Source organism: Cricetulus griseus, chromosome 7 (genome assembly GCF_003668045.3).
Source record: "Cricetulus griseus strain 17A/GY chromosome 7, alternate assembly CriGri-PICRH-1.0, whole genome shotgun sequence".
NCBI lineage: Eukaryota > Metazoa > Chordata > Mammalia > Rodentia > Cricetidae > Cricetulus > Cricetulus griseus.
This window is the reverse complement of record NC_048600.1, coordinates 69,103,132-69,119,893: the sequence shown is the minus strand read 5'-3', so window position 1 is coordinate 69,119,893 and position 16,762 is coordinate 69,103,132. Positions and strand designations below refer to the sequence as shown.

Sequence of the window (16,762 nt, the reverse complement as noted above, 5' to 3'; positions counted from 1 at the left end):
CTTTTTAATTTTAAGTCAGTGATCCCTTTGTTCAAATAAAGTCCTGTCTCAAAGTCCAGAGTATAAGACAAGAACACAGAATTGGGGCTGGAGAGATGGCTCAGAGGTAAAGAGTATTGACTGTCCAGAGGTTCTGAGTTCAATTCCCAGCAACCACATGGTGGCTCACAGCCACCTATAATGAGATCTGATGCCCTCTTCTGGTGCGCGGACATACATGCAGACAGAACACTGTATATAATAAATAAAATCTTAAAAAAATAAAAATAAAAGAACACAGAGCTACTCTAGTGAAGTTGGATTTGGGGCTAGAGGTGCCCTACACTAGTCTCCAATGCCTCTAACTCCTCCCCAATAGCCCAGTGAGAAGCATGGAGTCTGGGCCTGAACAGTGCAGCTTCCAGAAGGCTGTACTGACCCCTCACCTCCCGATCTCCTCTAGGTAAAGATCTTTGAGGAGGACTTCCAGAGGGAACGGAGTGACCGTGAGCGCATGAATGAAGAGAAGGAAGAGCTGAAGAAGCAGGTAGAGAAGCTGCAGGCCCAGGTCACCCTGTCAAATGTTCAGGTAGGAGCACCACCCTGGCCGTATGTGGTTAGAAGTCCCTGGGGACTTACTAGACTGCATCCAGCTCTACTGCCACTACTCTCTTTGGACCTCTGCTAGTCCCTTGTCCTCTGAACTTTGTACAGTGTTGTGGTCTAAGGTGTTACTAGTTCTGACTATCAATGTTGATGCCTAGAGGAGCACAATTAATAGGGTAGAATGAAAAGACGCTAGAAGGAAAGCACTTGGACTGCACTTCTGACCTGTGTTCAGGCCACCAGGAAGAGCCGGGGCGCGTGGGGGGGGGTTGGGGGGGAGGCTGCAGCCAACAGCCCAGCTTCTGCTGTGCCCCTTAGTACCCTCACTGGAACTTCCCCAAGCTTGAGTGGTGTCCTGGGCCTCAGCCATCTGCCCTCAAGGTGGTGAGGCCTTGGCCTGCACTTGCTATGAACCACCTGTACTATCAGGCCTGTCTCCGTCCTCCAGCTCAAAGCACTCAAAGATGAGGAGAAGGCCAGAGAAGCCCTCAAGCAGCAGAAGAGGAAAGCAAAGGTGAGCAGCTGGAGGGAATGGGCAGCTTGCACTGTCTGACCACCTTCAGGGAGTGGGGCCCAAGGGAAAGACTGCTGGCATTCTGCCAGTTAAGTGCCAACAGAGCAGTCCTCATTATCACTCATATATGTCCAAGTCCCCAGTCCTGCCTGTGTCCCACCCTCCCTTGTCTTCTGAGAGCTAAGGTTGCAGCTACAGGGCAACGAGGTGGGTGCCACTGTCTGGTGGCCAGAGGCATATATGAGCCTTTCTTTCAGGCCTCAGGAGAGCGCTACCACGTCGAACCCCACCCTGAGCACCTCTGCGGCGCCTATCCCTATGCCTACCCACCCATGCCACCCATGGGGCCTCACCATGCTTTCAAGGACTGGTCCCAGATCCGCTACCCTCCACCCGCCATGCCCATGGAGCACCCGCCCCCACTCCCCAACTCTCACCTCTTCCATCTGGTGAGTCTGTGTCCCTCCTTCCTGCAGATTCTATCTAGGAAGGAAGACCGACCAAGTGGGGGGTGGGGGTGAGAGCCTCCTGTCCCAGCGGTTTCTCCTCTGAGAAGGTGGCAAGTGTCCAGGCCTGGTCCTGGGCTGCTCTCCCTGAAGACCAGATTCTGCAGCCCCTAGCTGCTCAGCACCATTGGTGTCAAAGGGAGAAGGCCGGGTAGGAATACAGAATAGGAAGGACTGCCATCAAGTCCCCAGCTGGGTATCAGAGTTTGCTTCAGTTGAGTCAGGTCTGATCCTTACCACGATTCTCTCCCTTCCTCTGCCTCTTTATTCTCTCTCTTTTCCTGCCTTTCCTCCGATTTTGGTTCCTCTCTTTTTCCCTCATCTTTCATCCACCCCCTAGAGTTGTCACCTGCCCCTCCTTCTGCAGTCTCCCCTCAGGTACAATCCCCTCCTGTCTGGCCTCTTTTATAGCTTCTTCCCTTATGCACACTTAAACACTGCTGTGAGGCTGGTCAAGCGAGATTGGCTCATGTAACCCCAGCACAGCTGAGGGAAGAAACCTGCTCACAAGTTTGAGGCCAGCCTGGGCAACATAGTGAGATAGTAGGCCAGCCTGGGCTACAGAATGAGACTATGTCAAATGTGAGAGGGAGAAGCATGGACTCAAAGCTACACTAGGCCACTTTCTCAGCTGAGTGGCGGCAAGTAACCCTTAGGAGTTGGTACTTTGTTCCTATGCATTTAGAACTGCTCTGACTGTGGCTACTGCTGTGGCTCTGGAATGTGGTTTGTGGATTCTTTTCTTTTTGCTGTTTTTTTTTTTCGGGGGGGGGGACTGTATTGGGGGGGTTGATTTTTTTGAGACAGGGTTTCTCTGTATAGCCCTGGCTGTCCTGGAACTCACTTTGTACTCCAGACTGGCTTCAAAATCAGAAATCTGCCTGCCTCTGCCACTGCAGTGCTGTGATTAAAGTTGTGTACCACCACACCTGGCTTAAAGGGTTAAAGGGATGTACATTTTGTTTTGGGCTTTTGTTTTTTTTTTGAGAGTTTCTTTGTAGCTAAGGAGCCTGCCATGGAACTCACTCTGGAGACCAGGCTGGCCTCAGACTCACAGAGATCTGCCTGCCTCTGCCTCCTGAGTGCTGGGATTAAAGGCATGGGCCACTACTGCCCAGCAATTCTGAATTCTTAAGCACCCATCTTGTTATAGGCAGAGTACACCTGGCTTCCACCCTATGCAGGGATTCGGAATCCCACCTCCCAAGTGATGGATCCACCCCCAGACAGGCCTACAGAACCAGGTGAGTGTGGTCCCCTGGTAGAAAGGACTTTCACCCACCAGCATTGACCCAGTTTGCAGATGTTGTTACTTTGTAAGCTTGGTGACATGGAGCCCAGCTTCCTGAAGTAGTAGTGAGAGAGGAAAGATGTTGACTGGAATTAGAAATGACTGAAGGAACAGACACTTGCTCTGTAGTACTGTGCTAGGAGCTAGCACTGCTCAAAAGTGGAAGCAGGCATGTTCCTATCCTAGTGAGGGGGCAGAAGTGAATTTCAGTATTCACATAGACAGACTGGTTGCACTTGAGTGCCCAGAAGAGCAAGTTTCTGTGAGAGAAGTCAGGGCACCTGACTGGAGCAGAGCCAGGGAAGTTTTGTGGATGCAGCGAGAGGGGTAGGAGATATTCTTGCAGAGAACAATGACAGCTACAAAGACTTCAGGTATCATTCAACTTTCTATCTCTGGGACAAAAACGCCTGAGACAGTCAACTTCCAAGGAGGAAAGATTCGGCTTGGACTCATTGTTTCACAGATTTCAGTCACTGGCTACTGGGCCCCATCACTTTGAGCCTATGGCTATCCAGTGTATCAGTGCAGGAGAACACAGCAGGGGTTATCTCTCTACCTCCTGATGGCCAGGAAGCAAAAAAAGAAAGAAGGAGCAGGTGGGGACCCTGTGTCCTCTGCAGGGGCATACTTGTAATGACCCAACTTCCCCCCACCTCCTAAAGTTCCACTACTCCCAGCTACCTACAGAATGGCTTGGAGCCATTCTGCCTCTGACTCCCGAGGCTTGTGTCCATTTCACATTGCATAGTGCGTGTGGGCAATCTCCCAGAGTCCCCATGATCTTGACTGTTCTGGCATTGCTTAAAAGCTCAGTCTCTAAGGCTCAAGGCAGACTCATCTGTGAGCACTTACAGAAACAAAAAAAAAAAAGACAGGTATGGTGGCACACACTATACTCCCATCACTTGGTAGGTGGAAACCAGAGGACCAGGAGTTCAAGGTCATCCTTGACTACATAGCAAGTATGAGGCTAGCCTGTGCTATATGACCCTATCTCAAAACAAAACAAAAATCCAAAGAGAAAGTTTCATGCTTCCAGTATACAGTGTTGGGCCAGTAACTATCGCTCTTTCAGAAAGGAGAAAGAGTTCAAGCCGGGTGTTGGTGGTGCACGCCTTTAGTCCCAGCACTCCAGAGGCAGAGGCAGGTGGATCTGTGAGTTCGAGGCCAGCCTGGTCTCCAGAGCGAGTGCCAGGACAGGCTCCAAAGCTACACAGAGAAACCCTGTCTCGAAAAACCAAAAAAAAAAAAAAAAAAAAAGGAGAGAGAGTTTATAGACAAGGATCAGACCAAAGTAATACTAAAACCCAGAAAGCAAACAAGAGCTCCACAATTCCAGGCTGTCACCTTGGCTGGCTGTACTTGGTGCCCATGGCTCCCCACAGATCCACATTCTATACTCCTGTCATCTCTAACTTCCTGGGGTCTCCAGTACAGCTTAGACATCATCCTCACAGTTTCACTTACTACCCTGTCTGGGGTTGCCCACTGGGACTTCTTGGATCCTGCAACACACACTACCCGCCCCTGCCCCCAGGCGTTCCTTTGAAATTTGGGTGGAAGCCATGACCCCATAACACTTGGCACTATGCATACCTGCCAAACTACCATCATGTGGACAAATGCCAACATCTACTGCCAATTAGAACTATGCCAGAGCCTGCTTGAATCACAGCTGCAATGGTCAAGGGTCTATGTGTATGTTGAACCTGAACAGTCTCCTGGAAGTAGTTCTCTAGGCAGCCCCCACCTGAAGGCACATGTGTTCTTTTCTCAAATCAGGGAGGTTTACATGTCTAGGCCTTCTGGCCTGGGACTCTTGTGTAATAAACCAAGTTAGACTCGGACTCCTCCTGCTTCCACCTCCCAAGTGCTAGGATTATGGATGAAAGAGACATCACACCTTACTTGGGGATCTTCCTATTATGGAGATACCCTCAACACATCTTTCTTACTATTTCTTGGCAAAGTTCTTTGCTGCTTTTGTGTGTGTGTGTGTAAGATTTATTCTTTGTAATTATGTATATGTAGGTATGTGCACGTGTGCGTACTGATGCCTATGGAAATCAGGTATCAGATCCCCCTTGAGCTGGGGTTATAGGTGACTGTGAGTCACCTGATGTAGGTTCTCAGTATGTGCTCTTAACCACAGAGCCATCCCTCCACCCGAATTACTTCTTTTTAAGGTCATCCTTGGCAAACACTTGATGGGTTTTTTTTTTCTAAGTTTTTTGGGTTTTGTTGTTGTTACATTTTTTATTTAAATTAGACACAGTTTTATTCTACATATCAATCCCAGTTCCCTCTCCCTCCCATACCCCCCACCAACCCCCCCATCCCATCCCTCCTCTACTCCCCAAGGAGGGTAAGGCCTTCCATGGAGGGGGTCATCAAAGTTTGTCACATCATTTGGGGCAGGGCCCAGGCCCTCCCCTGTGCAATGGTTGTTTTTAATCTGTCTGCCCTGCCTTTGTTCTTGTTTTAGAGTAAATCTGGCTGAAGGCAGTCAGCAGTAGCCATGACACTGCCAGAACACTGTTTGACCTTGACATTTACTCCACCCAGCAGTTACTTAAAACTCCACCTCACACAAGTGTCAGGGCATGGACAAAACAGACAGGTTCTTGCTAGAGTATAATACAAGTGACCCAGTTTCCACTAGGGTCTTCATGTCTACCCAAAATGTCATGAGTGTGACCTCACTGCCCTCACATCAGTCAGTACTGAGCTCTTCTGAACCCTCACTAGAGTCGCCCATTTAGTCTTGCTTACAGCCGTCTAGGCAGTTTCTGGGGCTCTGAACCGCATCTCATACTCCGTGATGATTGATCCCTCTCTTGGTCAGCAATTTCCTTGGTTGGCAGCTTGCTTGGTTGGTGTTTTTCTGTGTTACTCAGCTTTCCATCCTTGGTCCCAAACACCCAAGATAATCTACTTACACAAAGGAAAGATACATTTTTTACTTAGAATTTTAGAGGTTTCAGCCCATGGTTACTTGGTCCTGTCACTTTGGGCCTCTGGTGGCATGGCCTCTCATAGTAGGAGTATATAGCAGAGTAGGCCTGTTCACCAGGAAACAAGAAAGGTTCCAGTATCCTCTTCAAGGGTACTTGCCTGGTGACTTTGATTTTGCCCATGCGGCCCTACCTCCTCTGTCCTATCCTGAGAGCACCATGGGCTAGCTGGTGACTAAGCTCTCAAATGTCTCTCGGAAAACATTTAAGATCCAAGTCATGGCATTTTAATAGGAGTGAAGGAAAGTGGCTGATTTAAGCATTCAAGGGAGCCAAGATCAAGGCGGTATGAGAGATGTCAGAGGTCTCCAGGTGCACAGCCTTTTCAGAGTGTGGCAGGAGGCTGGTCTGGATCCTGAGAGTAGTGTGGGGTTTCTCTTGGAGGTTGTAAAGCACGGTGACATGACCAGGTTGGAACTTGGGAAAACTCCATCTGGCCACACAGTCTGCCTTTAAAGAGGTTAAAGGACCTGGAGCTACAAGCTAGTCAGGGCACTTGGGCTCTCTGCAGGAAGCACTGAGCCTGTGGGACTCTGGGAAGACCACTGTGAGAAGTTGGTATATACATTAGAGAGGCCGTGGCCATGAAGAGCAACTTCCTAGAAAAAGTCCTTGTTGTCCAGAAACGAAGCCAGCTCTGTCAGGAGATAGTGCAAGCAGAGGCCACAGCCAGATGACTCAAGTAGGGCTGGAGAACTTGGTGCGTGGAAGAAGGGATTAGACTGGCTGGTCATTTCCCCAGAGGGTCTTTGGAGTCTTTTGGGGCTGCTTTAGCGGGTGACAGAGGGTGACATGGTAAGCAGGGCTGACCCCTCCTCCAGTTCTTATTTTTGTGATTTGGAGATAGACAGACTGAGTTCAAATCCCAGCTCCAGCATATTGTAAATCTGGGACTTGGGACAAGCTTTTGTAACTCTTTGTTCTAGTTCCCTCCTCTGTTGCAGGGGTAACAAATGACCTGCTCCTTAGTGCTGGGTGCAGTTCACATGATGAATGCCCTAGAGACATCCTGATACTCAGTAGTGTACAATAACTCTCTGTTGTTTACTCTGGTGAGGAAGCCTGAGTTGGCGTCTGTGTGAGACTGACCAGACCATGTGACCTTAAAGCTTTAAAACTTTTGTTTATTTAGAGTCTGCAAAAAATGACTGTGAGGGGCCTCAGTGAGACCACATTGGGTCATTTGGCTCCACCTTCATCTTGCAGAGCCAGCTGACCTCAGATTGCCGAGAAACTAGAAGCCATGTGCACGTTCTGTGTGGCCCACGCCTTGGCTGAACAGAGAGGCTGGGAGGAGCAGGCAACTTACATCCCCAGCCCCACCTCCAACTGTTTACAAGACTAGGGAGACTCCACCCACAAGGCCTCAAGTTTTTCTGGATGCAGCTAGGAGAAATTCAACGCACCCTGCCTCTTGCCAAGACAAAGGGGCTTCACCTGGCTTTGACTTGCCCCCTTTTGCTGAGGCCACTGGCTGTCCATTCTAAGAGTGGGGTGCAACTAACACCCTTTCCTCTCAGAACCGTGAAGAATTGGTTCCAGGCTCTCCAGAGACCACGCCCATTTCATGTGCATGTGTAATTTTTGCTTCAAGCTCTGTAGCAGGATCTGCATCATGCCCCTCTCCTTACCCCTCTGTGAGGAGTTATGGGAAGGGGGCTTTGTCTCTAGAGAAGAGAGTGGTGGCATGTTCTGATGCTAGCGTGCACTCCACTGCACCCATGGCAGCCTCTGAGAGCCACCATGATCTGGGATACAGGCCACATCATCCATGTCTGCTGAAGGGCCCCAGCCTGAAGCTGCCTTCGGCCCACACAAATCTTGGACATAAATCCAACTTGAGAATCAACATTTTGTGACTGGTAATTTTTTTTCATGCCTTCACTTTGACCAGTAGAAGTGCTGTGTTTCTGGTTCTGCTTCCTCCTTCAGCATTCCTTTCCTGCATAGTCCTGAGAATATTGCTAGCATCTTATGGGCACCCAAGAGTAGAGGAAAGATACTGTGCAGGCAGGGAATCAGAGGACTTGGGTCTGGGGCAAGCCTTAGTTCCCTCCCTTCAGAAGTGATACCCTCTCTGAGCCCTCAGTGCCTTGGGGAAGGTAGGTGAGACTGAGCCGATATGAACTTGGTTATAGACTCCAGTAGCTGAGCAAGGGCTGAAGGATGGGCCTAAATAGAAGCCAAATCACAAGCCCCAAAGCATGCCCTGTTCACCTCCTCGTTTCTCCTTCTCCTTCCTTCACCCTCCCTGTCTCCATCCCCAGCCCCCACCTCCCATGCCAGGAAGCCACCACAGGTAGGCTGAGCTGCTGCAGAAAGGCCTTTACTGAGCAGGTAGGGGTGTGAGAGATGCCTGTGGACAAAGTGAGGGAACAGCATGTCCTCCAGAGGAGCAGGGGTGGTATCCCTGCCTGGGAGCCCAAGCCTGAATGCACTAAGGGCTGGCCCCACAAACAGGTTCAGGGGAGGCCCGCCCACAAGGGCTTCGGACCCCTCCTTCATGGAGACACCACCCCTGACTTGGGGTACATGGTCATCATGCTCACAGTTGCCTTGGTTCTCAGGAACACTGTGGAATGGGGTTGGGGACTTGGGAGGGCACTTCAGGAAAGGTGAAGGAGGCTGGCGGTGCAGTGTATGGGATTTAAGTGTGGGCATGTGGGGGATGCTGGCCCCAGGGGAGATGTCCAGGATTGAGCAAGACCACTGGACCTGGTGTTTCTGCTGGGCTCATTTTGAACAGAAAGCTGAAAAAATATAAGGTACAGTTCCCCAGTACCAAGCTGTGAGCGCAGGTGGTCCATCCCTGGGTATCAAGCAGGCAGACATGACTGTGTAGCCATGCACACACTGGCACCCATTGTCACATGTGTGCACAATGGTACAGACACGCAGTTGTGCCAGGCTTGTCTTATGTAATAAGATAGGGGTCTTGGGGTGGGTGTAGAATGATTGGGAATGTTGGTTCCTTCCTGAAGAGCCCTTGCATAATGGACAGGGGATGGGGCAGGGGCGTCAGTTACTTCCATCTGGCCCCCAGGGCTGCCTGCCGCCTCATGTAGGACAGGATGTCCATCTTGACGTTGCTGACTGTGGTCCGGTGGTACCAGCGCATAACAGGTTTGCCATCCGGCCCCACCAGGAACTTCTCAAAGTTCCAGCGGATGTCATGGATCTTCATGGGTTCCCAGAAGAGGCGGCCAGGTGAGCCCAGGAGCTCCGCAGTGGGAGGGCAGGAGTTCTAGTGGAGGAGTAAGAGAGGTGTCAGCTTGTCCTGAGGGCCCTCCTGATCTCCCCTCAGCCTTCCAAGGAAGGACCCCAGTTTGGGAGCTAGAACACTTGACTGTCCATCTCTACAGCAACTGGAAGGTTGTAGCCCCCTCAGATTGCCCCTGTAGGCTCTGCCTTTTCTGTACAGTAGGCTGAGTGACTGCAGGGTCTGCCAAGCCTTCTCGTGGGAGTACTAGACCAATGCCAGGACATTCCTAGGGGCTGAGGTGCATGGGCTGGGGCCCGAGCAGCTGGGGGAGGTTCCTCCAGATTACCCACTCACCTTCAGGAAAGTGTAGACCTTCTGTTCTTTCTCCCCGTTCACATCTCCTTTCTCAAAGAGCTGGAAGTTAGGGACAAAGCCTCCACCGGGTCGGACATACCTGCAAGGAAGGTACTTGGTGGGTCCAAAGGAGCCACACATGGTTCAGAAATGAGGTGAAGGGACTAAGGAGGGAGGGGGGACTGGGAATCCCTTTTATCCAGTGGCAGCTCATTACATACACAGGCCCAGTGTGTATTTGTCGTCTAGGTCCCTTCTCTGAGCCACTCCACATGCTTCAGGACTCCCAACCAGTTACCCATAGCCTTCTGTTTCCTGTCCCCTCACTCTCATTCTATTAAACCCCATCCTGGGATGGGCATGGGGGAGCAGAGTGACCGAATGGCTGGCATGGAGACAGTCAACAACCCCTGCACTTCCCACACCTCCGCCCTACAGAGGCTGCCATATCCAACCACAAGAACTCACTTGAGACTGGGTAGGATCTCTGAGTTCTCTCCCGGCTCCTGTTTGCCAAATTGATTGCAGGGGAAGCCCAGAATGACCAGGCCGAATGGCCCAAGTTCTTCTTGTAGTGCATTCAGTTCTGAGCCAGGGAGAGAGCAGAGAACAGGTGAAAAACCAACCTCATCACCTGCTCCCCACCCACCCTCCAGATCCATGGAATCTCTGAGGCCCAAGGAGTGAGGATTTTCCCAGGTTGATTCAATGAATCAGTGGCAAGGCTGGGACTCCGGGGACAGTGAGGTTTGGGAGAATGTCAGGAATGTGCTTCCTCATGTCACTAGTCACAGGGCCACCGCCTGGGTCAGTCAGCTGCCCCTGAGCTGGTGGCTGAGCCTTCCTTAGGGTAGTGGTGAGGGCAGGATTAACATCCCTCCTATCTGGGAATTCAGGAACCCGAGAGTCCCTGGCCAGCCCTCCAGTTTCCTCAGCAGCCCTGGATTTGGGTGTTGTGTCAGCACCTGGCCTATCTCTTCAAAGATGCACTGCACTGTTCAAGGACTGGACAAAAGCACAGGACACAGAGCTGTGGAACCATACACCCTGTCTGCAAATCCAGGAACTCTCCTGCAGATTCCAGCCAGGTAGCCAGGGTCTGCTTGGCTCCAAAACATTGAAAGCCATCAAAGCTTGACCCTGATTGATTCTGTCCTCACTGAGAAGAACGGATAGAGGTCACTGACTTAAGGAGGCGAGAGCTCCAAGCAGATACCAGGTTCAGCCATCGCCAGCCTGTGGCCCTAGTTGTTTACACATACTGAGCATTGGTACTGAGGAGGGCTGAGCTAGAATGAACTGTTGAACTGGGTGTGGGGGTGCATGCCTTTAGTCCCAGCCGTTTGAGGCCAGACTGGTCTACAGATTGGATTCCAAAACAGCCAGGGCTATACAGAGAAATCCTCTCTCAAAAACAAAACAACACAGAAACAATAACAGAAGAATGAACTATTGGATGCCACCAGTCCGCCATACCGCTTCCTTATCAATTCCTAGAGCTCTAAGCTAGTGGGGACCATTCTCCATGGTGGGGCTAAAGAGAAGGGTCCACATGGACAGGATTGCAGGGAAAGGAGGCATTCTCAGAATGAGCTGCAACCACCATTTCTTTCTTTTCTTTTTAATGATTTATTTACGTTTTCATTTGCATTAGTGTTTTGCCTGCATGAGTGTCTGTGTGAGGGTGTCAGATCTCAAAGTTAGAGACAGTTGTTAGCTGCCATGTAGGTGCTGGGAATAGAACCTGGGTCCTCTGGAAGAGCAGTCAGTACTCTTAAAGCACTGAGCCATCTCTCCAGCTCTGTAGCCACCATTTCTTACTCCAGTCAAGGAAAGCAAGAAAGCACACAGCCAGGGTAGCTGAGGTGCCTGGATGTGAAAAGGGTAGCTGGGATATGTCCATCAGGCCTCGGGCTTATATACTTATCTCTAGAAAATATGAAATACAGTGGAGCTGGGATACGCTCTTTGGTCATCCTTTTTCCCCTTGCATGTCATGGGATTAAAGTATACCCAAGTGGGCTGGAGAGATGGCTCAGCAGCTGAGAGCACTGGCTTCTCTTCCAGAGTTCCTGAGTTCAATTCCCAGTAACCACATGGTATCTCACAACCACCTAGAGTGGGATCTGATGCCCTCTTCTGGCATAAAATTGCACATGCAGACAAGAGTACTTGAACATAGATACTTGTACCCAAGTAAAGAAATTGGCCCCAAATTAAGCAGCAAATTAAGGCATGATGGAGCACTTACCAAGGTATTGGTCTGTTAGACCTCAGTAACTGGCTACGTTGACAAAGAGGACATATTTTCCTGCATACTGCTTAAAAGGAATGTATTCTTCCCCATCAATGGTGAGGGCCCCATACTCATAGATGGTGCCACTCATGCCTCCATGGCAGTCTGTCTGGAAGAGAAAAAGGTGGATGCCAGGGAACAATTAGAGTGGAAACATTTGGGAAACAAACATTTCCCCCCCCTTTTGGATACAGATGATTCCCAACAGGGAGAGAATGACTTAACCTGGACAATAAAACCTGGAATTGGACTAAAACTAGGATCTCCTAACTCCTCATCCCCTGTAACTATGAGACACTAATAAACATTCAGATTTGCATTAAGCACTTATTGAGCACTGTGGAACCCTGAGGTTAGCAGTAATCACTTCGTATTTCATAGGCAGTTGGGCTGGGATGAGAGGCAGAATTGGGTAGCTGCTGCAGTAGTCCAGGCAATAGGAAGAGGCCTCTGCTAGGTAACTGGGAAGGAGATGCTGGACAGAATGTTGAGATGAGTCAGAGCCTACCAGTCTGGAGGACTGGAAAGATGAAGCAGGGAGGTGAGACCAGGATCCAAGAGCAGGGAAAGGTTTGTCATGAGGCCTCAGTGTGAGAACAGTCTGCAGAGGTTAACACTCATACACCTCCCTGTCTGTCTGGCTGCCACTCCACAGTCTACTCCAGAAAAATGAAGGAGGAGCCCAGGGAACAATAGGGTGTGTCTGAGTGCCCAGGTTCTGCTCCAGCCCTGCCACCAGCTCAGTGCTGTCCCCAGCCTTCACTTAACCCTGAACTAGCCATTTTCAACCCAAAGGAAAGGGCCTACTGCCAGCCAGCAGGATGTTGCCCTGTCCCCACCCCCACTCCCACCCCCTCATCCCCAACAGGGACAACAAACCTCCAGGGCTACTGAGAAAAGTGGAAGAGGTCATTGGTTCAATAGATGTGAAGGCCACATGGGAAAGAAAAATCATTCCCTCTTCCCCTTGGTTCTGGAAAACTTACTGCCAAAGCAAGGTCCTCAACCTGACTGGGTGAAGGAGCTATCCAGACAGCAGGGGCAGGGGGAGGAGTGTGTGTATGTGTGGCTAGGAACACAGCAGAGTGCCTCTGTCACAAAGTCACTGCAGGCCTGACTAACTGGGTGAGTCTGGCTGCCTTTGCTGGTTGTCCCTGACAGCTAACAGCTCTCCCGGCTGTGGGGCAAAGTCTCTCACCGAGTCTAACATTCCAGGACCGAATGCTCAGCTGGACAGCCCTGCTCCAGGCTTCTGAAGCCCCAGCTAGGATCACTTCCACTCTAAGAGAGGAACAGCACCAAGCTTGGGGGTGAACATCAGTAAGCAGGAGATAGAGTTCAGGGCCGGCCTGGACTACATAGTGGGATCCTGCCTCCAAGAACAACACAGTAAAACAGCAGGATGCAACCCTGCTGCCTCCCTGTGTGTTGCCTCACCTCCCTCACCCCATGCTGAGTCTCAGATGTAAGGAGAGCATCTCAGGGGTTGACTGAATAATAGGAGCTTTGAAACAATGGGATTCCAGCTTCTCCATCGTTTTGAAGGGAGAGAACATGCGGAGCCCCTTGAATTAGATTCTATCTTCACTGGTGGTGTGGCACTGAGCAAGCCACTTTAATTCTTTGGGCTTTTGTCTAAGAGGATAATCCCATCTGCCTCTCAAAGTGTGTTTTTGTTATTTTGTTTTATTTGACTGTGCATCTGCATATAGAAGCCAAAGGAGAGAACTATGAGACTTTCTCCACTAAATTATTGCATTACATTTATTCACTTATTTGGGGGAGGATGCCATACAAAGCATCCGTGTGAAGATCAAGGGACAGCTTTCAGGAGTCATTTCATTCCTACCATGTGAGTCCTGGGAATCAAACTCAGGTCCATCAAGTTTGGCTACAAGCATCCTCACCCACGGAGCTTTGTCCACTAGCCCTCTCCAGTTTGTGCTCAATGTTTGGCTAGGCTACCCAGTGAGTTCCTGGATCTATCTGCCTGTCTCTGCCCCAGCAAGCCCCCCATTGTTGGCATCTGTGACCATAACTAGCTTTACATGGCTGCTGGGGATTTGAACCTCTCGTGACAATGATTTCACTCGTCTCTCCAATCCTTGAAATGATTCCAAGAAACTGTTAGCAGATCAGAACAGGCTTGGGCTAGTAGGACATGGAGCCTACTCTATCTGTAGCAAGGGCCAAGAGCCTGTGAGCTTCTGTCACAGGGAGGAGCTGCCTTAGATATTTGCTAACTGCCCTAAGAAGTGAATAGTGACAGCTGCTATGCTTTCTATAGTGGAGAATGGGGCTCATGCTGGGAACCCAGGCTGGGATGGTGGTCTGTGATGAGGGAGCCATACATGGCACTCACTAGCTGGATCCCCACAAAACCTGGAGCCTTCCTCTGGGTCCATAGAATTCTAAAGACCTGTTCTTTCACCAGGGGGACCAGAAAAGAGTACTGAGAGGACACCAGGATCAAGAGAGGAGAGGAATGGGTTGAGAGTTGCGGGAGGGGGAACACTCAACAAGGCACCTGGTTGCCTTCTCCTCTCTTTCATCTTCTCATGCCTGTTGGTATATATAATGTTGTGAACATGACAGGCCTGAGATGTAGGAGGCCTGCAACTGGGCCCAGCTGTGCCTCTGCTAGTGTGTGACCACCCCTCCCCTCTCAGGATTCCAGTCTGTCCGCTGTAAGATGGAGTGGGATTCAGGGCCACTTAAGGCCCTCAGCCTTGACGTCAGCCTGTGGTCCCATGATGCTCTCTGCCTTGTGCAGTCACCTAGAAACCAGCGGTTACTAGGCTCCCACGTCAGCAGCTGTTAGTCTGCAGCTCTGCAAAGCCTTTTGCAGCTCTCAGCTGGACCAGACAGGGGGCTTCCCCTCTTGTTACCCCTCTTTTTGACTCAAGAGGACATCATCCTGTGGCTGTATCACCTTGGGTCTGCGCATGTCCCCTCCCTGTTCCCTTGTCCTGAAGTTGAGACAAAGCAAGAGATTGAGTCTCAGAAGCCAGAACAGTAGCATGTTAACTCTGAGGACCTGGGAGGCCAGATGGGCATGCCTGGGCTGTCATGAGCCACAAGCTCGGCTGGTTGTGAGATAAGATCACACCTCACCCTAAGCCTTTTCTAGACCATTCGCTCTCTCTCTCTTCTCTCTGAACTCACCCATCCCTCCTTGATTCCATGGACAGCACAAGGCTGTGATGAGTATCGTGGACCATGTGCTTACCTGTAGCCTCTTTAGGACAGGATTCAACCCACAACCTCCACCCCAAGCTAACCCCACACTGAAGGTACAGGGCTAGTGCCCCAGTCCACCCCCACCCCTGCCCCACACCCTAATCTTGAACTCCGTCCTGTCTCTGTTCTAGAAAATGCCTACTGAGCTGGTGATTAGGAATGGGGCTGGAGAGAAAATGAAGGCTTTACAGGTACCCCATCTGTTTAGACCAAGGAGCTGAGGGCAGAAAGTGACTTAAAAACAGGAGCCACTCTTGGAACTCTCCAAGATGTGGACAGATTCTGGGAACAGCATTGTAGACTTACAAGATCTTACAATGAAGACCCAGAGGATTTTAGAAACCCAGAAACTCAAACTCAAAGCTAGAGCCTACCAGTGTGTGTGTGTGTGTGTGTGTGTGTGTGTGGTTAGAGACAGCTCTCTCTTTCCTTAGGTCTAGCTCTACTGTCCCCTCACCCTAGGGAAGGGGAGCGGTCTGCAGAGCCCACCCAGGTCTGACCAAGAAGATAAGCATGCTGGGTCAACTGCCTTCAACCTCCCCATTCCCCCTTTGGCTCAGAGTGTCACAACTGGACCAGCATAGATGGAGCTCCAGAAGTCTCTGCCTGGTCTGGGTTGGCTTCTCTAGCTACAGTGTTTGCTGCATGGCTGGCCAGTGGGCTATGAATAGGGAGGGCAACTAGAGTGTTCCATAGCCTTCCAACCATTCTCTTTTCTCTCCTCCCTGCTGATGGAGAAACTGAGGCCCAGAAAGGGATGTGCCTCCAAGTCAAAACTCTTCCTGTCACACAGATCTCTGCCTCCAGAGTAAGTGAAGAGGCTGTCAGCCCACTCCCCACCCTCAGCAAATTTTCAGGATGGCCACCAGCTACACTCTCCTGATGCCTGAGGCGTCTCCAAAACTCGCTGAATGGGACAGTCGGTCCCAGGTAACTGGATGTGGCAAGGCTACCCCGAAATGACAGTGGAGAACGTATGAACTCGGAAAAGACTGTCCTCCTGGGTTTGTTCTGCCCGCTGAAGCACGCTGGTCTGGATTTGAGGGAAGGACGCAGAGACCGAGGGTCGCAGGGTGGGGTCTTGCGCCCTGGAGGTTTACTCACCTTGGACTTCTCTTGTCCCCGGCCCGGGGGAACGAACCCGGCCAGGAGCAGGGACAGAAGGCAGGATGCCCGAAGTAGCCGGGCCATGGCTGGCTGGAGCGCGTTTCGGGATGGCCACCGTCCGTCTGAGGTGTCCGAAGCGCTCAGCCACCTTTCAAGCCCTTCTCGGTAGCCAATCCGCAGCTAAGTCAGGGTCTTCCTAGCCAATGGCAAGGCGGCTGGGATTTCAAGGACCAGACATTCCCGCCCCATTTTCCTCCCTCTCCCCAAGCCCGGGGCGACAGTGACACAAAGCTTAGGAGGGAGAGAAGGGAGTCAGCTGCCTGGGAAGAGCTAGTGATGGGCGCGGCCAGGGCTCCAGACAGCACCCAGGACGCAGTTCTTTCCCCAACCTCTAAAAACCGGGGACCTTGCCCTGGGTACGGAGAACTTAAAAGAACATCGAGTCCATTTAGTACAGAAGCAGCAATGTGAAGCCAGGTGTGGAGACTTAACACATGTAAACCCAGAATCCAAAAACACAGAAGCAGGAGGATTGCACAGGTTCAAGACCAGCCATAGATACAGAGTGGAACCCGGTGTCAACTGGAGAATGTAGCTCAGTAGTTTAGTAGTTGACCAGCACGCATGAGGTCATAGGTCCAATCAGTCCC

At 50.9% G+C, this 16,762-nt stretch overlaps 2 protein-coding genes across 11 annotated transcripts in view; one reads left to right on the top strand and one right to left on the bottom strand.

Annotated features, from left to right (window-relative positions):
- Tnip1 (TNFAIP3 interacting protein 1) overlaps positions 1-7,762 on the top strand; it is a 52,407-nt gene extending 44,645 nt beyond the window's left edge. For 8 of the 10 annotated variants that reach the window (XM_027427475.2, XM_027427474.1, XM_027427468.1 and 5 more), the window contains 5 exons: positions 443-568; positions 1,034-1,099; positions 1,357-1,548; positions 2,759-2,849; positions 7,046-7,762. In XM_027427475.2, the coding sequence (XP_027283276.1) occupies positions 443-568; positions 1,034-1,099; positions 1,357-1,548; positions 2,759-2,849; positions 7,046-7,080 (510 nt within the window). In that variant the 3' untranslated portion in view covers positions 7,081-7,762. The remainder of the gene's footprint in view (positions 1-442; positions 569-1,033; positions 1,100-1,356; positions 1,549-2,758; positions 2,850-7,045) is intronic. The other 2 variants (XM_027427472.1, XM_027427473.1) reach the window with 2 other exon arrangements.
- A 451-nt stretch (positions 7,763-8,213) lies between these two features.
- Positions 8,214-16,310, bottom strand: Gpx3 (glutathione peroxidase 3). Its single transcript, NM_001256815.1, is given in 5 exon segments — positions 8,214-9,157; positions 9,470-9,569; positions 9,938-10,055; positions 11,721-11,874; positions 16,110-16,310. Coding segments are annotated over 5 exon segments (681 nt in total). The 5' UTR covers positions 16,197-16,310; the 3' UTR covers positions 8,214-8,935.
- Between the last annotated feature and the right edge of the window lie 452 nt (positions 16,311-16,762).